At 37.0% G+C, this 26,043-nt stretch overlaps 1 protein-coding gene across 9 annotated transcripts in view; it reads right to left on the bottom strand.

Annotated features, from left to right (window-relative positions):
- The window catches only part of DCAF6 (DDB1 and CUL4 associated factor 6), a 184,353-nt gene that overhangs the window by 144,490 nt on the left and 13,820 nt on the right, over positions 1-26,043 (bottom strand). For 7 of the 9 annotated variants that reach the window (XM_070366876.1, XM_005896961.2, XM_070366886.1 and 4 more), the window contains exon 2: positions 10,837-10,898. The exons of 1 other annotated variant lie outside the window; for it this stretch is intronic. In XM_070366876.1, the coding sequence (XP_070222977.1) occupies positions 10,837-10,898 (62 nt within the window). Of the gene's footprint in view, positions 1-6,791; positions 6,811-10,836; positions 10,899-26,043 lie in introns of those variants that run through there. One more of the 9 variants, XM_070366883.1, reaches the window with a different exon arrangement.

Here is a 26,043-nt window from a genome sequence, read left to right as displayed (position 1 = left end):
GTTTCACTAATCTTTTATTTTCCTATTCTCTATTTTATTCATTTCTTCTCTGATCTTTTCTTTTTAACCACAAATTATCTAAAGTTTTTATTTTAGCCTAAAATATGCCATGCTAAGTCGCTTCATTCATGACTGACTCTATGGACCATAGCCCACCAGGTTCCTCCGTCCATGGTAGTCTCCAGGCAAGAATACTGGAGCGGGTTGCCATGCCCTCCTCCAGGGGATCTTCCTGACCCAGAGATTGAACCTCTCTGAGGTTTCCTGCATAGGTAGGCCTGCTCTCACCTACAAATTACCCTGGGATTCCCAGGTTGTGCAAGCGGTAAAGAGACAATGCAGGAAACCTCAAAGAAACGGGTTCAAAAAAAAGATCAGAGCAGAAATGAATAAAATAGAGAATAGGAAAATAATAGAAAAAGATCAGTGAAACTAAGAATTGGTTTTTTGAAAAGATTAACAAAATTGACAAACTTTGTGTTAGACTTAACAAGATTATAAAAATATAGATGAAAGAAAAGACCTTACAACTGAAACCACTGAAACATGTAAGATACTAATATGAAAAATTATATAGCGACAAATTACATCAGATCAGATCAATCGCTCAGTCGTGTCCGACCTTTGTGACCCCATGAATCGCAGCACGCCAGGCCTCCCTGTCCATCACCAACTCTCGGAGTTCACCCAGACTCACATTCATCGAGTCAGTGATGCCATCCAGCCATCTCATCCTCTGTCGTCTCCTTCTCCTCCTGCCCCCAATCCCTCCCAGCATCAGAGTCTTTTCCAATGAGTTAACTCTTCGCATGAGGTGGCCAAAGTACTGGAGTTTCAGCTTTAGCATCATTCCTTCCAAAGAAATCCCAGGGCTGATCTCCTTCAGAATGGACTGGTTGGATCTCCTTGCAGTCCATAATCACCAATAAATTCAGAGGAACATATATCTGACCAAGACTGAATCATGAGAAAAGAAAATCTGAAGAGACAAATAATGAGTAAAGAGATTAAATTAAAAACTTCCCAAAAACAACAGAAAAGCCTTTGGCCAGATAGCTTCACAGGCTTTAAATGTTCTCCACACATTTAAAGAACAATTAATACCAATCCTCAAACTCTTCCAAAAAAACTGAAAAGGAGAGAACACTCCCAAACTCATTTTCTGAGCTAAGCCTCAGAAAGGTAACCCTCACATCAAGGCCAGATAAGGATACTACAAGAAAACCACAAGCCAACATTTCTGATGCATACAGAGGCAAAAATTCTCAACAAAATACTAGCAAATCAAATTCAAAAGCACATTAAAAGTACCATACACCATAATCATGTGGGGCTTATCACCTGGATGCAAGGATGATTCAATATAAAGAAATCAATAATTGCAATACACCTCATTAACGGAATCAAAGGTAAAAATCATATGATTGTCTCAAAAGATGCAGAAAAAGCATCTAATTCAACATCTTTCAAGATAAAAATTCTTAGCAAACTAGGTATAGAAAGAATATACCTCAACATAATAAAGGCCATACATGACAAGTCCACAGGTAACATCATACTCAATGGTGAAGTTGAAGAAAGCTTTTCCACTACAACTAAGAGCAAGACAAGTTCAGTTCAGTTTCATCACTTTTATTCAACACAGTACAGCAAGTTCCAGTCAGAGTAATAATTGGACAGGAAAAGGAAATAGAAGGCATCTAAACTGGAAACGAAAAAGTAAAACTCTCTCCGATTGAAGATGACCTCATCTTATATACAGAAAATTCTGAAGACTCCACCAAAAATTTGTCAGTGCTAACAAGTGAATTGAGTAGCTTTAAGATATAACATAAACAAAGAACAGCTGCATTTCTATACAATAAAACAATGAACTATCTGAAAAAGAAACAACGAAAATGCCCCATTAGCATCAAAAACATCAAAATATATTCAGGAATAAATTTAACCAGGGAGCTGAAACATCTATCTGGTATTTATATGACACAAAGATGAGAAATACTGAAGGCACAAATAAATGGAAAGATAGGTGTCCTCATGTATGAGAATAGTTAATATTATACTATACCACCAAATCAGAGAAGGCAATGGCACCCCACTCCAGTACTGAAAAATCCCATGGACAGAGGAGCCTGGTAGGCTGCAGTCCACAGGGTCGCAAAGAGTCGGACACGACTGAGTGACTTCACTTTCACTTTTCACTTTCATGCATTGGAGAAGGAAATGGCAACCCACTCCAGTGCTCTTGGCCTGGAGAATCCCAGGGACGGAGGAGCCTGGTAGGCTGCCATCTATGGGGTTGCACAGAGTCAGACATAACTGAAGCGACTTAGCAGTAGCAGCAGCAGCATACTACCAAACAGCCATGTTCATGGCAATCCCCATCAAAACGCCAAAGACATTTTTTCACAGAAATAGAATGCTAAGAAATCCAAAATGTGTATGGAATCACCAAAGACTCCAAAGAGCCAAAGCAACCTTAAAAAATTAAAATAAGGCTGAAGGCATCAAACGTCTTGATCTCAGACTATATTACAAAATTATTTAATCAAAACAGTATGGTATTGTCTTAAGAACAGACACATAGACCAATGAAACAGAACAGAGCCCAGAAAATAACCCATGCATATACGGTAAATTAATTTACAACAAAGGAGCAAAGACTACCCAATGGGGAAAGAATAGTCTTTCACTATATGAATAGTCTATTCACCAAATGGTGCTGGGAAAACTGGATGTTCACATGCCAAAGAAAATTACTATGAAATGGATTAAGGACTTAAACATAAGATCTGAAGGCAATAAAATTCCTAGAGGGGAAAAATGTGAAAAGCTCCTGACCTTGATCTTGGCAAAGGTATTTTTGGACATGACAAAAACAAAAGCAAAAATCAACAACTGATAATTACATGAAACTTAAAAGCTCTGTATAGCAACAGAAGCAACCAACAACATTAAGAAGCAACTTACAGAAGAAGAAATAAATATATGCAAACCTTCTATTTGATAAGGGATTAACATTCAAAATATATAAGGAGCTCATGTAACTCAGCAGCAAAAAAAACCCCACAAGTAATCCAACTAAAAAATGGGAAAAGGCCCTGAATAAACATTTTTCCTAAGAAAATATACAAACGGCCAAAAAGGACACAAAAAGGTGCTCAACATCACAAATCATCAGAAAAATGCAAATCAAAACCACAATAAGGGAGGTCCCTCGTGGTCCCATGGTTAGGACTTGGTGCTTTCAATGCTGTGGCATCAGTTTAACCGGCAAGATGTGCAAAATAGACCAAAAATAAATAAATAAAGCACAATGAAATATTTTCTCACATTGTTTAGAACAGCTATAACCAAAAATACAAGCGATAAGAAGTACTGATAAAGGCATGGAGAAAAGGGCGCCTTGTGCACCATTTGTGGTAAGGAGAACTGACAAGGTCAACACAGGAAACAGCATGGAGGATCCTGGAAACCTTTCAGCTGGAACTGTCATATAATCCAGCAACCCCACTCTTGGGCACACATCTGAAGGGAATCAAAGTACTATCTTACAGCAAACATTATCCTCAATGGTCAAAAATTGAGAGCGTTTCCCCTAACATCAGCAACAAGACAAGGGTGCCCACTCTCACCACTACTATTCAACACAGTTTTGGAAGTTTTCACCACAGCAATCAGAGAAGAAAAAGAAATAAAAGGAATCCAGATTGGAAAAAAAGTAAAACTCTGTGTGCAGATGACATGATCCTCTACATAGAAAACCCTAAAGACTTCACCAGAGAATTACTAGAGCTAATCAATGAATATAGTAAAGTTGCAGGATATAAAATCAACACACAGAAATCCCTTGCATTCCTATACACTAAGAATACAATGAGAAAACAGAAACACAAATTAAGCAAACAATTCCATTCACCACTGCAAGAAAAGAATAAAATACTTAGGAATAAATCTACCTAAAGAAACAAAAGACTTATATATAGAAAACTATAAAACACTGGTGAAAGAGATCAAAGAGGACACAAATAGATGGAGAAATATACCGTGTTCATGGATCAGAAGAATCCATATAATGAAAATGAGTATACTACCCAAGCAATCTATAGATTCAATGCAATCCCTGTCAAGCTACCAACGGTATTTTTCACAGAACTAGAACAAATAATTTCACAATTTGTATAGAAATACAAAAAACCTCGAACAGCCAAAGTAATCTTGAGAAAGAAGAATGGACCTGGAGGAATCAACCTGCCTGACTTCAGACTGTACTACAAAGCTACAGTCATCAAGACAGTTTGGTATTGGCACAAAGACAGAAATATAGATCAATGGAACAAAATAGAAAGCCCAGAGATAAATCCACGCACCTATGGACACCTTATCTTTGACAAAGGAGGCAAGAATATACAATGGAGAAAAGACAATCTCTTTAACAAGTGGTGCTGGGAAAACTGGTCAACCACTTGCAAAAGAATGAAACTAGAACACTTTCTAACACCATACACAAAAATAAACTCAAAATGGATTAAAGATCTAAACATAAGACCAGAAACTATAAAACTCCTAGAGGAAAACACAGGCAAAACACTCTCTGACATAAATCACAGGAGGATCCTCTATGACCCACCTCCCAGAATAATGGAAATAAAAGCAAAAATAAAAAGGGGACCTAATTAAAATTAAAAGCTTTTGTACAACAAAGGATACTATAAGCAAGGTGAAAAGACAGTCTTCAGAATGGGAGAAAATAATAACAAATGAAACAACTGACAAAGAATTAATCTCAGAAATATACAAGCAGCTCCTGTAGCTCAAGTCCAGAAAAATAAACAACCCAATCAAAATATGGGCCAAAGAATTAAACATACATTTCTCCAAAGAAGACATACAGATGGCTAACAAACACATGAAAAGATGTTCAACATCACTCATTATCAGGGAAATGCAAATCAAAATCACAATGAGGTAGCATCTTACACCGATCAGAATGGCTGCTATCAAAAAGTCTACAAACAATAAATGCTGGAGAGGGTGTGGAGAAAAGGGAACCAACCCTCTTACACAGTTGGTGGGAGTGCAAACTAGTACAGCCACTAAGGAGAACAGTGTGGAGATTCCTTAAAAAACTGGAAATAGAACTGCCATATGACCCAGCAATCCCACTGCTGGGCATACATAACGAGGAAACCAGAATTGAAAGAGACACGTGTACCCTGATATTCATCGCAGCACTATTTACAATAGCCAGGACATGGAAGCAACCTAGATGTCCATCGGCAGACGAATGGATAAAAAAGCTGTGGTACATATACACAATGGAATATTACTCAGCTATTAAAGAGAATACATTTGAATCAGTTCTAATGAAGTGGATGAAACTGAAGCCTATTATACAGAGTGAAGTACATCAGAAAGAAAAACACCAATACAGGTGTTGGTCAATGGATTAATGCATAAAGAAAATATGATAAACACACACAGACACACACAATGGAGTATTAGCCGTAAAAACGAAGGAAATCCTGACATGTGCAACACAAAAATGAACACTGAAGGCAAGATAAAGAATGACAAATACTTTGTAAGATCACTTATATGTGGACTCTAAAAATGTTCTAACAGAAACAGAGAAGACTGGTAGCAGAGGTTGGAAGATGGAGGAAATGAGATGTTCAGAAAAATAAAAACTTCCAGTTATAAGATGAGTAAGTTCTGGAATCTAATCTACAGCATGGTGGTTATAGTTAACATTACTGTGCTATATACTTGAAAGATGCTGAGACAGTAAATATTAAATGTTCTCACAATCATCACAACAACAAAATGGCAATTATGTGGCATGATAAATGTGATGACTAAGCTTATTGCGATAATCATTTTGAAATACATATCAAATTATTCTATTTTACACATTAAATTTATATAATGATATATGTAAAGTATATCACAATAAAGGTGGGAAAAAAATACAGTAAAAGGATATCCATGAAACTAAAACAAGTGATCATATGCTTCAGTGAGCAGAAAGAAATGGAGAAGACAGAAACAGAAGTGGGAGCCATATATACTTTATTTTTATACCATGAGAAGTTCAGTCACTCAGTTGTGGCTGACTCTTTGAGAGCCCATGGACTGCAGCATGCCAGGCTTCCCTGTCCATCACAAACTCCCAGAGCTTGCTCAAACTCATGTCCATCAAGTCAGTGATGCCATCCAACTACCTCATCCTCTGTCATCTCCTTCTCTTCCCGCCTTGATCTTTCCCAGCATCAGGGTCTCTTCCAATGAGTCAGTTCTTCACATCAGGTGGCCAAATACTGGTGCTTCAGCTTCAGCATCAGTCCTTCCAATGAATATTCAGGATTGATTTCCTTTAAGATTGACTGGTTGGATCTCCTTGCAGTCCAAGGGACTCTCAAGAGTCTTCTCCAACACCACAGTTCAAAAGCATCATTTCTTCAGCGCTAAGCTTTCTTTATAAGTCTGACTCTCACATCCATGACTACTGGAAAAAACAAATCTTTGACTAGATGGACCTTTGTTGGCAATGTTATGTCTCTGCTTTTTAATTTACTATGCTGTCTAGGTCAGTCATAACTTTTCTTCCAAGGAGCAAGTGTCTTTTAATTTCATGGCTGTAGTCACCATCTGCAGTGATTTTGGAGCCCAAGAAAATTAAGTCTGTCACTGTTTCCATTGTTTGGCCATCTATTTGGCATGAAGTGTTGGGACCAGATGCCATGACCTTAGTTTTCTGAATGTTGAGTTTCAAGCCAACTTTTTCTTACTTTCATCAAGAGCTTCTTTAGTTCGTCCTCACTTTCTGCCATAAGGGTGCTCTAATCTGTGTATCTGAGGTTACTGGTATTTCCCCCAGCAATCTTGATTCCAGCTTGTGCTTCATCCAGCCTGGCATTTCTCATGATGTACTCTGCATATAAGTTAAATAAGCAGGGTGACAATAAACAACCTGGATGTACTGTACCATGAGAAGGCATTACCTATTTAAAAATTAATGCAAAATAAAAATAGCACAAAACTCTTTGTGCAAGCAGACAAAAAACAATGTGCAAGCAGAAAAGATATCTTTAATCTTGTAAAAAAAGTTTACTTTCTATTTGTCCTTAGAAAAATATTTGAGTATACCCAGTTAAATCTCACAGTGAATTCAAAACTGGAAAGATACAGAATCCACAGCTTGTAAAAACTCGAGAAAATCTTAAAGGCAGTCATACAGTATCGGAGAATCCATTTGAAATCAACACCAGGAAACTCTTCTTTGAGGAAGGAGAAAGATTTGAACTCAGATTTTTAAAGAAGGAAATAAAATTCACCATGTACACATAATTTGTCTCTTCAATAAACACTTCATAAGTACCAAATATGTGCCAAGCACTCATCTTGACACTAGACGAAGAAAATAAATTTATGAAGATGTATCTTGGGTCTAGAGTGCTGCAGCAGAGGGAGGCAGGTGGGTAGACTATGAAAAAAATGCGTAATTATAATGTCACTACAATGGGGTAAAAATACAGAAGAAAGAGCAAGATATTGACGAGAAGTGGAGAGCTATTAGTGTGGTCAAGGAAAGCATCTCTGTTAGGTAACACTTAGAACTAAACAAAATGAGGAGATAAGCTTAAAGATATGTGAGGAGGAGAGTTCTAGGTAAAAAACATAAAATACCTAAGGCAGAGGAGTACTTGGTATATTTAAAGAAACAGCAAAAAGATTAGTGTGACTAAAGCAAATATGTGTAAGCCAGAAACCCACTGGAGAGTTTTGAGCATATAAGTGTGTTCATCTATAAAACAGATGATACATTATATAAATTTCTTCCTACTCTCTCCTTTTTTTTCTACTCTCTCCTTATTGTGCAGAGTTTTAAGGAAAACAAAGAAATGTACATATGTATAACATTGTTAACTGAATTTTGACTTTTAGAATACATAAATTTCAGAAGACAACAATGGCTACAGAATACAAAGTAAATGTAATCAACATGGACAATATAGAATCATATATAGCTGAAAGAGATGTGAATAACAGAGACAGGAAGGTGGAAGAAGGGTGAAAGCCTTAAATAACTCTTTTACAGAATGGGGATTCAAGAAACATTGTCTACAAATGACAGGAAAAAAAAGATGTTTAAGTATGTAATTCACAATTAAAGTGACAACTAGAGAGACTGAGAACAGTAACAAAATTTGGGGGAACCCTATGTCTTATAAATTAGTTAATTTCTCTTCTATAATAGCAAGAAATTAATGGACAATGCTCAACATTGGCAATTCAAGAAAGATAAGAGTGTCAAAGAGATGAAAGAAATTACCAAAAGATCTGAAATAAAAATGGATTTAAAAAGTTGCTTAAGAGGGTAAGAAAGTAATAAGGGCATGCAGGATATGTCTATTACTTTTTGTTATATTCCATTTTGAACCATTGTTGTTCAGTTGCTAAACTGTGTCCTGGTCTTTGCAGCTTCATGAACTGTAGCATGCCAGGCTTTCCTGTCCTTTGCTATCTCCCTCATTTGCTCAAACTCATGTTCATTGAGTCAATGACAACATTCAATCATCTCATCCTTTGTTGCCCCTTCTCCTCTGCCCTCAATCATTCCCACCATCACGATCTTTTCCAAATGAGTCAGTTCTTTGCATAAGATGGCCAAAGAATTGGAGCTTCAGCTTTAGCATCAGTCCTTCCAATGAGTATTTAGGAATGATTTTCTTTAGGATTGACTGGCTTGATCTCCTTGTAGTCCAAAGGACTCTCAAGAGTCTTCTCCAGCCCCAGTTTGAAATCATCATTTCTTTGGTGCTCAGCCTTCTTTATGGTCCAACTCTCACATCCATACATAACTACTGGAAAAAACCACAGATTTGACTAGATGGACCTTTGTAGCAAAGTGACATCTCTGCTTGATATTACACTGTCTAGGTCTGTCACAGCTCTTCTTCCAAGGAGCAAGTGTCTTTTAATTTTGTGGCTGCAGTCACCGTCCACAGTGATTTTGGAGACCAAGAAAATGAAATCTGACACAATTTCCACTTTTTCTCCCATCAGTTTGCCATAAGCATGTATCATTTTGATTCATTCCCCTCAAGAATGGTTTTAAGTTTTAAAATAAATAATACATTTCTAAACTGTATTTATACATTATTCCACAATCAAAGACAGGAAAAAAAAATTACAGCTTAGTAGTCACAGTGCACAGGCTTAGCTGCTCTATGGCATGTAGGATCCTCCCAGATCAGGGATGGAACCCACGTCACCTGCATCAGCAGGAGTATTCTTTACCACTTTACCACCGTGCCACCAGGGAAGCCCAACACAAAGGATACAGAAACAAGGTAAATGACATCACAAGGAAATAAACCAGTATTCAGAATGAGGGACAATGTTTAGGAAAATTGACTCAGTTTCTAAAATAAGTCAATGGCAGGGACAAAAAAGGGGAAGACTGTTCTATATTAACAGGGATTTAAGAGGTACAGCCATCAAAGCATGGATGTCACCTGGATCCTCTTTTGAACAAACTACAAAAAATATATATTTTTAAACAATGGGAAAATTTTTATTTTGGACTATTAGATTATATCAAAAATATACTGTCAGTTATTAAATTATATAATGCCATTTTGATTACATAGGAGAAATGTCCATTACTCTAGCACATGAGAATGAATGACCCATCAACAACCAGCAATGAAATGGAGACCCTGTTATAATTCTATAGCACCAATGGAACCAGAGTAGCCACAATTTTCATGGATTCAAATCTACAGAACATTAGCTAATAAATTTCAGGTGTCTGAAGCTGCTTAAAAAAAAAAAAAGTAAAATGCCCATTATTGTTATGTTACATATAAAAGTGAAATGCTATATCTGAGATTTGCTGTAAAACAATTCAGCAAGGAAAAAACATGAACTGGAAAATGTGCCAAAATCTTATCTGCTAAATCCAAGTGCTGAGCATATAAGAAGCAGGACTCAAGTTTTCATAACAAAAATTTTAAAAGACTTTATTTTTATCTTATTAATTTCAGGGTGCTATTAGACATGCAACTGGGAATGTTTAGTACAGAATTTTATATATAAATTGAGCTCTGGGAAGAAGTAGAAAATTAGAAGTTATGTGTTCTAGCCATGGGACTGAACAGAATCACTTAGAAAAATGGGAGGGTGGGAGAAGCCAAGATACAGTGTTGGTATATCTAACATTTAAAGGTGGAGAAGTAGAGAAGTCAGGGAAGAAGATGGAGAAGATGCAGGAAGTCATTGAGAGAGAAAGAAAACCAAGAGAGTGTGGTGTTACCAGAAACCAAGAGAAAAGTATTTCAAAAAAGAAAATGTATTCAATGAATGTATAAAAGCTTCTGGAAAGTTTGGAACTTTCCTAGAAGTCCAGTGGTTGGTGGTCTGCCTTGCAATGAGGGAGACGTGGGTTCAATCCCTGGTGGGGAACTAAGATCCCATATGCCACAGAGCAGCGAGGCTCACGTGCTACAACTAAGATCCAATACAGCCAGATAAATAAATACTTAAAAAGTTTCTGAGAAGTGACTAATAGATTTGGAGACATGAAGATCACTAGTGACTCCTCACAAAAGCAGCACCAACAGTGAAAGAGATGAAAGCCTTTTGATCATTATTCTTCAAAAAAAATCGTCCATATATTTTCCTAAATTAAAAATATGTTTTAATGTAAAACAATTCTCCCATTTTAATTACAGTTAGTCCAATCTCTTCTGGAAGCACTGGGGCATTTCCTCAAAAATCTGAATACTTAGTATTACAGCTCTCCACAGTTGAGAATTAACTATTACTTACACAGCCATCATGCACATTCAAGGTTGCTTCAAGTTTTAATCTTTGGATAAATTCTCTTCTTCCTGTTTAAAAAGAAAGAACTAAATAAATCAAACAATTTAATGCTTAGAAAAGTGTAACACTGTTAAGAGCCTAGCAACTGACCTGAGGTAGATTCAAGCTCTAAAAAAAAAAAAGCTCTAACTTTAACTCCTCCATTTACAGGCTGAGTGACACTGGGCGAACTAACCCCTCCTCAGCCCTAGTTTCCTGATTAGAGTTCCTGCCTACCTCATGTGGTTACCGTTAAGAATTAAGTGACTCAAGGAGAGAAAGGGCTTAGCACATTATCTGGAACCACAATAAACATTAAAATGTTCCCTTCATTCATTCATTCACCAAATATACTACCTGCTTACTGCATTTCAGGTGCTGTTATAGGAGCTAGGGATACAACAGTAAAACAAAAAAGATCCCTGACTCTAGTTAGCTTAACAAAAGACAGTATACAATATGTGACAATACACAAAACGGTATAAGGAAAAATAAAGCAGCTAGAAAAGGACTTAAAGAAGACTGGAGGTGGGTAACAGAGTTTTCAAAACTTTACAGTGGGTGGCAAACAGTGTTTTATAAGATGCCACCTATTTTTAAACACATCTCAATTTCAGAAATGCTAAAATACTTAAAACTTCATTTCACAATGATGAAATGTGACAGGAAAAAAATAAAATCAGCCTCACTGTCCATCAGTAGTAGAACAGTTATAATACTTCAAAAGTAGAATAAATTACTCCTTTGAAAAACAGAAATATGTTTCTTTAGGAACGAATCATTCTTTACCAAAAATGGACCAAAAAAGCCTCATGTTTATTCAGAAGCTGTAATGAAAAGAAGCTGAATATATGACAGACTGGTAATTAGCTAAGAAATCAGGCTGATGAGATTTCAAAATTAAATCTGACTGTGCTCTCTGTATACTGTCACAAGGGACAGATTCCTCTACTACAGTTTTCTTGTGTTCAGTGTGAAGAGCAAGATCTTGAAGGCAAACTGTTTTCTTTGTCCTTGCCTATAACTGGTTAAGATGGCTATATAATGAATGAACATGTGGTTAAAAATTCTGTGTGTGGGGAAGGTGGGAAAAGGGGGGTATGGTTCTTATTAGAATAAAACAACCTGCAGAAATTCAGCAAAGTATTTTCACAAATTATGTTATACTTTATAATCAACTTTCCACATCTGATTTTCAGTTTTGTTTTGTTTTTTTCTTTTTTTCATTGACTTTATCATTTATTTAGTTGCCCTATTATCTATTTCGGCCAGTTTTAAAACATTTCCTTTACACTGGATATCTGATATGATTCATTCTACTTTTTACCAAGTTTAATTTTCTATCAGATCCATTACGTACTATAATAGTGAAGTCAAAGTCGCTCAGTCGTGTTCGACTCTTTATGACCCAATGGACTATACAGACCATGGAATTCTCCAGGCCAGAATACTGGAAAGGGTAGCCATTACCTTCTCCAGGGGAATCTTCCCAGGTCTTAATATGAACCCAGGTCTATAATACAGTCTACATAAATAGACAAATGTACTGATTTGTCTCTTCAAATTGGTAGCAAATTAAAATTGTAACTTTTACTGGATTTGTAACTGTCTCCACTGGCTCGCTGCTTCTCGGTTATTACTGTTTTCCCTTATCCAAATCTGTCCCACAAAATGTCTTTTAAAAAATGCTAACTGTGGTAAACAGATAAAATTTTTAGAAATCCTTCCTTTGGCTGTCAACATGTGTGGTAATCTTAATGAGCTGCAAATTAAGAGTTCAGAAATAAAGTATTCAAATTAACATGACAGTAACTAAAATTCATTAAAATGCTAAGAAAAAAGTATTAAAAACTCTTTTCCAAATTTCTAAGCATCTGGGTTTGAAAACATGGCTCTAGCCATTTCCAACTAGAGGAAATGGTAGTGCAACATTAGAGAACAGAAGACAAAGTGAGTAATCTGAGCAAAAAGTCTTATATATGAACCTGTACACATAAACATGCCCTAAGACATGCACTGAGACAAGACAGCTCCTGAATGATATTTCTGTATGTGACTTAGGAGCTCAGAATGACTACTGTCCACACATTCCATAAAAAGGGCTTCAAGAACAACCTAGTATAAACCTCTTCAACCCTTCTATTAATTAAATGCACTACACCATGAAACAGAAGCTGAAAGCTAGGGTAAAAGAAGAACTGTAAGTTAAAAAACTGAGTCCTCTCAAATTAAAACAAAAATAAATTATTACCTATTATCAAGAACTTTGGCCTAGCTGTAAGCTAACAAGTTACCTGCCACCATCTTAGGGATGCTAGCAGAAGACACAAGACTCCAGTCAGAGGCAAAGAACCATTCTACTCCAGCAGAATGAGCTTCAGGATCAATGGTTCCTCTTGTCCAATTCCCACAGGGCAATGTAGAGAGGGGCCTGGGGGGATACTGCACATGCAATGGATTTGAATCACAGCTGGAGTACCCTGAACTGAGGGAACCCAAATCTCATATCAAGCAAATCTACCTGACCTTTGTCCCAAAAGACATTATCTTTATTATTTTAGACAAAAAACAAATCTGCCTTCTGCTTCACAGAGAGATACTGAATGCTCTATCTCCCAAGGCTATTCCCTAAAAAAAAATCCTTGTAAAGACGGTCCAGAGCAAAGAAGCCAGTGCCTCTGCTCAAAAGATGTACAGAAATACAAAGGAGACATGGAGAACTGTCTCCCAGCTATTACACATTTATTATGGATGAATGTACCTACCATTGTGGCTTTCTATTCAAGTGTTTCTGTAGCCCAAGCTGTCTCATTTAATTCCGTCTCTTTTACATTCTATTCTATGTGATAGATTGTAAGCTCCATTTAAAAAAAAGGAACACTCTTTTGTTGACCAAAGTATCCTAAATGCCTAGAACAGTGCCTAAGACAAAGTAGAAACTGAACATAGGTTTTCTGAATCAGTGAATAAAATAATAGGATCATAATACTTATTCTGCTCTTTAACGTGTTTCCTCTCAAAAAGGTGAACATCTTTCATTGCAATACAAGCATACTGCTCATATTTAATGGTTTTGTAACTTACTAAACTGTTTGATAACTTACTTATTCATGTACCTATCCCTGTTATTAGACCATGAGTTACTTGGGACAAGAAATTTTAGGCTTAAATATCTAACTTGGATCATTATACACGTATATGGGGCAAAACAAAACAACTCAGGGCCTTAGTACTATATTTGTAAAAATTTTATATTTGATGGGAATAATACCATCAACTTCATATGCTTATTGTCGTAAGAAAATTAATCAGCATATGCAAAACTCATAGATATGTCTGATCTACTATAGACACTTAAGAATAGTTCTCTCTTGAAGGGAACCCTCCTACACTATTGATAGGAACATAAATTAGTCTAGCCATTATGGAGAAAAGAATGGAGGTTCCTTAAAAACCTAAAAATAGAGCTACCATATGGCCCTGCAATCCAATTTCTGGGCATAGAGCCTGAGAAAAACACAATCTGAAATGATACATGCACCACAATGTTCCCTGCACCAATGTTTACAATAGCCAAGACATGGAAGCAGCCTAAATGTCCATCAACAGATGAATGGATAAGAAGATTTGGTACAATGGAATATTACTCTCCTAGTAATTCTGCTTCTTTGATTGAACTCATTTATGATTAACATTTTCAGCAAACTAGCAACAGAAGGAAACCTCCTCAATCTGACAATAAGCACCAGTAAAAGAACGAAAACTTATATTTAGTGGTGAAAGACTGAATGCTTCCCATTTAAGATCAGGACAATACAAGGAAGTTTCACTCTCACCACTACTATTAAACACGTTCCTGGAAGTTTTAGAGATAGAGATAATGTAAGAAAGAAAAAAAAAGATACATAGTTTGGAAAGTAAGAAATAAGACAGTCCCTACTGAAAGATGATATAATTTTCCATGTAAAAAAAATCTCCTGGCATATACCTCAAAACCTCAAAAGATATATATGCAGAGTACATTATGCGAAATGCCAGACTGGATGAAGCACAAGCTGTAATCAAGACTGCTGGGAGTAATATCAATAACCTCAGACATGCAGATGACACTACCATTGTGGTAGAAAGCAAAGAACTAAAGAATCTCTTGACAAAAGTACAAGAGCAGAGTGAAAAAGCTGGCTTAAAACTCAACATTCAAAAAACTAAGGTCAGGCATCCGGTCCCATCACTTCATGGCAAATAGATGGGCAAACAATGGAAACTGTGATAGACTTTATTTTCTTGGGCTCCAGAATCACTGCAGATGGTGACTGCAGCCATGAAATTAAAAGACACTTGCTCCTTGGAAGAAAAGCTATAACCAACCTAGACAAAGCAGAGACATTACTTTGCCAACAAAGGTCCGTCTAGTCAAAGCTATGGTTTTCCCAGTAGTCAGGTATGGATCTGAGTTGGACTATAAAGAAAGCTGAGCACCGAAGAATTGATGCTTTTGAACTGTGGTGTCGGAGAAGACTCTCGAGAGTCACTTGGACTGCAAGGAGATCAAACAGTAAGGAGTCAATCCTAAAGGAAATCAACCCTGAATATTCATTGGAAGGACTCATGCTGAAGCTGAAGCTCCAATACTTTGGCCACCTGATGCAAAGAGCTAAGTCACTGTAAAAGACCCTGATGCTGGGAAAGATTGAAGGCAGGAGGAGAAGGGGATGACAGAGAATGAGATGGTTGGATAGCATCACTGACTCAATGGACATGAGTTTGAACAAGCTCTGGGTATTGGTGACAGACAGAGAAGCCTGGTGTGCTGCAGTCCAAGGGGTCGCAAAGAGTCAGACAGGACTGAGTAACTGAACGAAAACTGAGCAAGATTACAGGATATAAGACCAACACAGACCAAAAAAGAAAAACACACTGTTTTATACTAATAATGAATGGGCAGAAGTTGAACTTTAACACAATATATTTTAAAATGATATTAATTAAAAGAAAATTAAACATTTAAAATAAGTATAACAAATTATGCTGAGGATCTGTATCCTGATAACTACTGGTTGGTCAAAAAGTTCAAATAAACTTGTAGGCCAATCCAATACAAAATGCTGATGAAGGAAACCAAAGAACTAAATAAATGTAGCAATGTACTGTGTCTATGGATCAGAAGACTCAACACAGCAAAGATGTCAGTTCTTTCCAAACTGATATGTAAGTCCAATGCAATTCCTATCAAAATTTCAACAAGGTATTTTGTAGATAAAGACAACCTTACTATAAAGTTCATATAAAAAGGCGAAAGACCTAGAAGAGCTAAAACAGTTTTGAAAAAGAAGAGTTGAAGGGGGAAACATCATTCAACCTGATGTAAAAACTTACTATATAGCTACAATAAGCAAACAGTATGATATTTACAGAGAGATAGATACACATACCAATGAAAGAGAATAGATAACAAAGATTAGACACACACAAATATGCCCAAAAGGTACAAAAGCAATTCAACAGACACAGTTTTTTAAATAGTGCTAGAGCAAGTGGACATTCATAAGCACAAAAATGAACTTCAAGTTAAATCACATACCTCATACAAAAATTCACACATCATTGACAAGAAACATATTAATGTATCTTTTGTTACCTGAAAGTATTGACCTGAAATGTTCACTATTCACTTATATAACAAACTGCCAGCCACAGGAGTTAGTTTCTGCAAAAATCCCCCAGTCAATAATGTGACAACACAAAATGGACCCTAAAATTAAATGTAAAAATGTAAGATTATAAAACTTCAGAGAAAAGACACAGGAGGTGATCTTTAGGACCTGGGGCTAAGTTAAGAGTTTTTAAAAATGATATCAAAAGCAAAGGCCATAAAAGAAAAACACTGATAAATTGAACCTGTGCAGGAAAGCTGGGCAGCCATGGAAGCAAGGCAATATTGCTGAGTCAAGCGTAAGGGGTGGAACCAGCACCACAGCCTCTCCCCCAACAGGCCAGCATCGGCAGCTGAACAATAGAAAGGCTGGCCCACCAAAAGCCTGACCACTGAACTACAGAGTAGGACCCCACCCACCGTGCCGCTTTAAGTGCCTGACACGCCAATCTACAGAGTAGGACTCCAGCCAGGGGGGCCCCTCTATGTGCCTGATGCCCTGAACAACAGAGAAGGACCCCAGGCAAGACACCCTTTTAGTGCCTGAACTTATGGAGCTACGAAGAAAGAATGGCCAAAGAGGCCTTCTGATCGCCAGCTACAAGAGGCTCCAAAAGAGACTCTGACAGGGCCATAACTCCTGTGGCTGGGGCAGTCCACTTTGCACTGCCAGGGTCCCCGCAAACCAAGCAGCTGCACCACCTTCATGCTCAACTCTCACTGGGGCAGAGCTGCCACAGGCAAGAAAAATCTTGCATCTATACGTGTAGGGTCGCTTCAGTCGTTTCCAACTCTTTGCGACCTGGTAGACTGTGGCCTGCCAGGATTCTCTGTCAAGGGGGTTCTCAAGGCAAGAGTCCTGGAGCGTACTGGCCAACACTGGTCGCCATACCCTTCTAGAGCACTGTATTTCCTACTACCCTAGCCGCCAACCCCCCTGAGTACCTGGTGCTGCCAGAACCCCTGCGACCCAAGCAGCTGCCCCACCTCCACACCTGGCCCTCACAGGGGCAAACCCAGGTCCTTCAGGGCAGCCTCAGGAGGAAACTCCAGTGGACAACCCACATGTAGAGGTGGAAATAAAACCACAGTTGAAACCCAGAGCAGTGTGGCTAAGGAAGAAGACCCAAAACCTTCCCACCAGCTGTACAAGCTGCAGATTCAATCCACACGATCAACTAGGCAGACTCTGTGTCTATGGAATGTATAAAAGAACAAGAAGATCTCCCACAAAAGAAAATGCACTAGTTCTGATAGCTGTGGATGTTGGAGGCAAGAACACACAGGAGAAGGACCAGATTAGAACCTGAGCTGCCCCCACAGCAGGTCCAGAAATCAGCACAGTGTTGGAGGGCATCTGAGGGAGGTGAGGTGGACTGTCACTCCCAGCGAGGGGAAGGACTGTGACAGCAGTGACTCAAGAAAAACATTCATTATTCTTAGAATAATGAATCTCAGAACAAGTTCTGACTTGTTCTACAGATTCTTTCTGATTTTTGTTCTTTGTCCTTATCCCCCTCTGTTGTAGTTGTCAATTTTATTGGCACTATGAAATCTAATTAAGCTTTTGAGCTTTTTTTTTCTTCCTCAGTGACATTTTTTATTATTGTAATAAACCTAAATGTTGGGCCTTTGCAGTTCTGTGGAGTTTTCCTTTTTCTTTTCTCTTTAATTTTAATTTTTAATTTCTTAAGCCTATTTATTTTCTACATTTATTCCTTTGTTTGCTTTTCCTACTGTTCTTTTCCCCCTTGCAGTTAATCTTTAATGTATATAAATTTTCTTCATCTACCTCTATTTAACTATTCTTTCTTTTCTTTCCTCTCAACATATTTTTTAGTTTTGTCTTCATTACTTTGTTCCACACGTGGCACCTTGCTTTAGTTTTGTTTTCTGGTATGTGCTTTAGTTAGTCTTGTTCTTAACTGGTAAATATAATTTTTTATTTCCTTTGTTCACAGGCTCAATCTACTGTGTACTTTGTTTTAGTTGGATTGTTTTCCCTTTGCTTATGGGTGTATATGTATACATGTATATTCCATTATTTTAATTATTATTTGCCTGATTTTATAACTACAATTTGTCTGAGGTTCATCTTTGGTATCTCATTTTTGTGTATTTGTTTTAATCTCACTTAATGCCCTAACAAACCACTTGTAGAATCTTCATTCCTGACCAGAGATCAAGCCCTGAGCCTTTGGAGAGAGAGTATTGACTCCAAGACCCTAGACTACCAGAGAACTAATACTAGGGAGTATCAAATAGTGAGCAGTCTCACAAAGGAAACCACATGAAGAAAGACCCGGCATCACCCAACCAACGGTAGCACTGTGCAGGATGCCTCATCTAAACAACAAACAAAACAAAAATACATACCCAATCATCAGCAGACAAGAATATCACCTCATTCAGCCTTGCCCACCAGGAAAAACAAACAAACAAAAAAATTCAGCACAAAGCTCACCCTATACAAAGCTTACACAGACCACTGAACCAACCTTAGGAGGGTAGAAACCAAAAGGAAGAAAGAATTCAACTTTGAAGCCTGGGAAAAGGAGACCTCAAACACAATAAGTTTAAAAAAAAGAATGAAAAGGCAGAGAAATACTACACAACTGAAGGAACAAACTAGAAACACAGAAGTCCAAATAAACGAAGAGGAAATAGGCAAACTACCTGAAAAAGAATTCAAAATAACGATAGTAAAAAATGATCAAAAACCTTGAAAAATAGAGAATACGCAAGAATCAATTAACAAACACCTAGAAGAATTAAAGAATAAACATACAGAGGCAACACAATTACTGAAATTAAAAATACTCTGGAAGGAATCTATAGCAGAATATCTGAAGAAGAACAAATCAGTGAGCAGGAACATAAAATGGTGGAAATAACTTCTGAAGAGCAGAATAAAGTAAAAAGGATGAAAAGTACTAAGGACAGTCTCAGAGACCTCTGGGACAATATCAAATGCACCAACATTTGAATTATAGGGTCCCAGAAAAAGAAAGGATATGAGAAAATTTTTTAAGAGATTATAGTTGAAAATTTCCCCAACACGGAAAACAAAATAGTCAATCAAGTCCAAGAGGCACAAACAGTGCCATACAGGATAAACCCAAGGAGAAACACGCCGAGACACATACTAATCAAACTAAGACTAAACACAAAGAAAGAATATTAAAAGCAACAAGGGAAAAGCAACAAATAACACACAAGGGAAACCTCATGCATTTAACAGCTGATCTTTCAGCACAAATTCTGCAGGCCAGGAGGGAATGGCAGGATATATTTAAAGTACTGAAAGGGAAAAAATCTACAACCAAGATTACTGTACCTGGCAAGGATCTCATTCAAAACTGATCTAGAAACAAAAAGCTTTTCAGACAAGCAACAGTTACAAGAATTCAGCACCACCAAAGCAGCTTTAAAACAAACGTTAAAGGGATTTATATAGTCAACAAACACAAGAGAAAGAAGAAGATCTACAAAATCAAGCCCAAACAATTAAGAACATGGCAATAGGAACATATGTATCAATAATTACTTTAAATGTAAATGGATTAAATGGTCCAACCAAAAGACACAGATTGGCTGAATGGATACAAAAACAAGACCCATATACATGCTGTCTATGAGAAACCCACTTCAGACCTAAAGACACATATAGACTGAAAGTGAGAGGATGCAAAAATATATTCCATGCAAATGGGAAGCAACAGAAAGCTGGAGTAGCAATCCTCATATCAGACATTATAGACCTTAAAATAAAGAAGATAACAAGAGATAAGGAAGGATACTACATAATGAGCAAGGGATCAATCCAAGAGGAAGACATAACAACTGTAAATATCTATGTACCCAACATAGGAGCACCTCGATACATAAGACAAACACTAACAGACTAAAAGGAGAAACTGACAGGAACACAATAACAGTAGGAGACGTTAACACCCCACTCACACCAATGGACACAGCATCAAAACAGAAAGTTAACAAGGAAACCGAAGCCTCAAATGATACAGTAGATGGGATGGATCTCACTGATATCTTGAGGCCATTCCATCCAAATGCAAAGGAATACACCTTCTTCTCAAGTGCACATGGAACATTCTCCAGGACAGACCACATCTTGGGTCACATATCAAATCTCAGTAAATATAAGAAAACTGAAATCATATCAAGCATCTTCTCTGACCACAACACTATGAGACTAGGTATCAATTATAAGAAAAAAGCTGTAAGAAACAAAGATATGGAGATTAAGCAATACATTTCTAAATAACCAACAGGTTACTGAAGAAATCAAAAGGGAAATCAAAAAATTTCAAGAAACAAATGATAATGAAAACATAACTCAAAACCTATGGGATGCAGCAAAAGCAGTTCTAAGAGGGAAGCTTATAGCAATACAATCCTACCTCAAGAAAGAAGAAAAACATGGAATAGACAACCTAACTTTACACCTGAAACAACTGGAAAAAGAATGAAAAAAAAAAACCCCGCAAAATTAGAAGGAAAGAAATCATAAAGATCCGAGCAGAAACAAATGGAAAGAAATGACAGAAACAACAGTAAAGATTAATAAAACTAAAAGCTGGTTCTTTGAGAAGATAAACACAACTGACAAACCTTAGGCCAGATTCATTAAGAAAAAAAGAGAAGAATCAAATCAACAAAATTAAAAATGAAAAAGGAGAGGTTACAACAGACAATGCAGAAATACAAAAGATTATAAGAGACTAACTATATGGCAATAAAATGCATAACCTGGAAGAAATGAACAGAGCCTTAAAAATGTTCAATCTTCCAAGACTGAACCAGGAAGATATAGAAATTATGAACAACCCAATTACAAGCACTGAAATTGAAGCTGTGATCAAAAATCTCCCCAAAAACAAAAGCCCAGGACCAGATGGCTTCACAGGAGAATTTTATCAAACATTTAGAGAAGAGCTAATGCCTATCTTTATAAAACTCTTTCAAAAACCTGCAGAGGAAGGAACACTTCCAAACTCATTCTATGAGGCCACCATCACCCTGATACCAAAACCAGACAAAGACAACACAAAAAAAGAAAACGATGGGCCAATATCACTGATGAACAGAGATGCAAAAATCCTCAACAAAATTTTAGCAAACAGAATTCAGCAACACATCAAACAGCTCATACACCACAATCAACTTGGGTTTATTCCAGGGATGCAAGGATTCTTCAATATATGCAAATCAATCAATGTAACACACCATATTAAATTCAAAGATAAAAACCATATGATAATTTCAATAGATGCAGAAAAAGCCTTTGACAAAACTCAGTACCCATTTATGATTAAAACTCTTCAAAAAGGGGGCATAGAAGGAACCTACCTCAACATAGTAAAGCCCATATATGATAAGTCTACAGCAAACATTTTTCTCAATGGTGAAAAACTGAAAGGAATCCCCCTACGATCAGGAACAAGAAAAGGGTGTCCACTTTCACCACTATTATTCAACATAGTTCTGGGATTCCTAGCTATAGCAATCAGAGAAGAAATAGAAATAAAAGGAATCCAGATCGGAAAAGAAGTAAAGCTCTCACTGTTTGCAGATGACATGATACTGTACATAGAAAACCCTAAAGATAAGAGTCAGAAAATTACTAGATCTAAACAGTGAATTTTGCAAAGTTGCAGGATACAAAATCAATACACGCATTTCTATACACTAACAATGAAAAATTAGAAAGAGAAATTAAGGAATCAATCCCATTCACCACTGCAACAAAAAGAATTAAATATCAAGGAATAAACTTACCCAAAGAGACAAAAGAGCTGTACACAGAAAATTATAAGATACTGATGAAAGAAATCAAAGATGACATAATCAGATGGAGAGACATTCCATTTTCCTGGGTAGGAAGAATCAATATTGTGAAAATGACAATACTACTAAATGCAATCTCCAGATTCAATGTGATCCCTATCAAATTACCAATGACATTTTCACATAACTAGAACAAATAATTTCACAATTCATATGGAAACACAAGAGACCCCTAATAGCCAATGCAGTCTTGAGAAAGAATGGAGCTGGAGGAATCAACCTTCCTGACTTCAGATTGTACTTCAAAGCTACAGTCATCAAGACAGTATGGCACTGGCACAAAAACAGAAATATAAGACCAACAGAACAAGACAGAAAGCCCAAAAATAAGCCCATGCCCTATGGGTACCTTATTTTTGACAAGAGGCAAGAACATACAGTGGGGCAAAGACAGCCTCGTTAATAAATGGGAAAACTGGACAGCTACATGTTAAAGAATGAAATTAGAACACTTCCTAACACCATACACAAAGATAAACTCAAAATGGATTAAAGACATAAATAAAGACCAGAAACTGTAAACTTTTAGAGGAAAACATAGCCAGAACACTCGATGACATAAATCAAAGCAAAATCCTCTATGACCCACCTCCAAGAGTAACAGAAATAAAAACAAAAGTAAACAAGAGGGACCTGATCAAACTTAAAAACTTTTGCACAGCAAAGGAACCTATAAGCAAGGTGAAAAGACAATCCCGAGAATGGGAGAAAATAATAGCAAATTAAACAACTGACAAAGGATTAATTTCAAAAATATAGAAGTAGCTCATACAACTTAATACCAGAAAACGAACCAACCCAATCAAAAAATAGGAAAAAAGGCATTTCTCCAAAGAAGACATGCAGATGTCTAACAAACACATGAAAGTATGCTCAACATTACTCATTATTAGAGAAATGTAGTTTTGATGAGATAAAACTACAATGAGATACTACAATGAGATATCACCTCACACTGCTCAGAATGGCCATCATCAAAAAATCTGCAAACAATAAATGCTGGAGAGGGTGTGGAGAAAAGAGTACGCTCTTGCACTGTTGGTGGGAATGTAAACTGATACAGCCACTATGGAAGATGGTATGGAGATTCCTTAAAAAACTAGGAATAAAAGCAGTATATGACCCAGCAATCCCACTGGGAGGCATATACCGTGAGGAAACCAAAAATGAAAAGGATACATGTATCCCATTGTTCACTGTAGCCCTATTTACAATAGCTAGCACATGGAAGAAACCTAGATGTCCATTGACAGATGAATGGATAAAGAAGTGGTGGTATATGTACACAATGGAATATTACTCAGTCATAAAAAGAAACGCATCTGAGTCAGTTCTGATGAGGTGGATGAATCTACAACTTATTATACAGAGTGAAGTCAGAAAGAGAACAATAAATATTGCATTCCAATACATATATCAATATCAATAACCTCAGATATGCAAGTGACACCATCCTTATGGCAGAAAGTGAAGACGAACTAAAAAGCCTCTTGATTAAAGTGAAAGAGGAGAGTGAAAAAGTTGGCTTAGGGGATCTCGAGTTTTTCCGCCTGAGTTTTGGGGCTTAACTTCCCCACAACCAGGCGTCATTTAAAAAAAAAAAAAAAAAAAAAAAAAGTTGGCTTAAAGCTCAACATTCAGAAAACTAAGATCACAGCATCCAGTCCATCACTTCATGGCAAATAGATTGGGAAACTGTGGAAACAGTGGCTGACTTCATTTTTCTGGGCTCCAAAATCACTGCAGATGGTGACTGCAGCCATGAAATTAAAAGACGCTTACTCCTTGGGAGAAAAGTTATGATCAACCTCGACAGCATATTAAAAAGTGGAGACATTACTTTGTCAACAAAGGTCCATCTACTCAAGGCTATAGTTTTTCAGTAGTCAGGTATGGATGTGAGAGTTGGACTATAAAGAAAGCTGAGCACAGAAGAAATGATGTTTTTGAACTGTGGTGTTGGAGAAGACTCTTGAGAGTCCCTTGGACTACAAGGAGATCCAGCCAGTCCATCCTAAAGGAGATCAGTCCTTGGTGTTCACTCGAAGGACTGATGCTGAAGCTGAAACTCCAGTACTTTGGCCACCTGATGCAAAGAGCTGACTCATTTGAAAAGACCCTGATGTTGGGAAAGACTGAAGGCAGGAGGAGAAAGGGACAACAGAGGACGAGATTGTTAGATAGCACCACCGACTCAATGGACATGAATGTGGGTAGACTCTGGGAGTTGGTGATGGACAGGGAGACCTGGAGTGCTGCAACTCTTGGGGTCGCAATGAGTTGGACACGACTGAGAGACTGAACTGAACTGAGGGCTGGACAGGTAATTTCCACCATTTAAAAAAGAGCTAATAATCATTTTCAAACTATTCAAAAAAACTAAAGAGGAAGAACTTCTGAACTCATTCTATGAAGCCAGTGGCACCTTCATACCAAAACCTAATAAAGACAATACAAAAATAAAAAAGGAAATTATAGGCCCATATGACTGATAAGCACAAAAGCAAAAAATCCTCAACAAAATATTAGCACATCAAACTCAACAACACATAATAAGGATCATACACCATATTCAAGTTGCATTTATACCAGGAATGCAAGCATGATTCAATATCTGCAAATCAATCAATGTGAGAGGCCAAGCCATGTGTCCCAACTTGACCAGCTCATGCCACCTCAGGCTGAAGGCTCTCTAGGCTTGCCTATAGCGAGAGTGCCGCACCATTTATTCATTTACTGAGTGCCCTCTGAGTGTTGACAATACCAGCAATCAAACCCTACTGTCTTCCTTAGCCCCTGTTCCCAGCCCTGGATAGGAAAGAGGGTAAGGCCCTGGTGGAGATGGGGGATACACTATATTAACCAATTTAAGAATAAAAACCATGTCATATGTGGTCATCTCCACAGATGAAGAAAAAGATTGTGACTTAATTTAATAATCACTTATTATTTTTAAAAAAATGAACACAACTCAATGTAATAAAAGCCCACTGCACTGACAAGTCCACAGCTAACATCATACTCAATAGAGGAAACCTAAAATCATTTCCCCTAAAATCAAGAATGAGACAAGGATGCTCACTCTTGATATTTTTATTTGACACAGGACTGAACATACTAGACAAAGCAATGAAACAAGAAAAATAAAAGGAATCTAAACTAAAAAGGAAGAAGTAAAACCATCACCATTTGCGAATGACATGATACTATACAAAAAAAGTTTTAAAGATGCCATCAAAAAACTGTCAGAATAAATGAATTCAATAAACAGGACTCAAAATTAATATCCAGAAACCCATTGTTCCTATATAGTCAATGAACTATCAGAGAAAAAAATTAAGAAGACAATCTCATTTACAACTGCATCAAAAAGAATAAAACACTTAGGAATATATCTAACCAAGGAGGTAAAAGACTCAAAAAACTATACAACACTGAAAAAGAAATTGAAGATGACACAATTGGAATTATATTGATTTCATGAACTGAAAGAATTAATATCATTAAAATGTTCATACTACCCAAGGTAAGCTATAGATTTCATCCAATGACTATCAAAACACAAATGGCATTTTTCACAGAAGAAATAATTTCAAAATTTGTACAGAAACACAAAACATCCCAAATAATCAAAACAACCTTTTATTAAGAAG

The sequence above is a fragment of the Bos mutus genome, chromosome 3, assembly GCF_027580195.1.
Source record: "Bos mutus isolate GX-2022 chromosome 3, NWIPB_WYAK_1.1, whole genome shotgun sequence".
Taxonomy (NCBI): Eukaryota; Metazoa; Chordata; class Mammalia; order Artiodactyla; family Bovidae; genus Bos; species Bos mutus.
The sequence above is the reverse complement of the archived record's forward strand: the minus strand, read 5'-3'. Positions and strand labels throughout refer to the sequence as shown.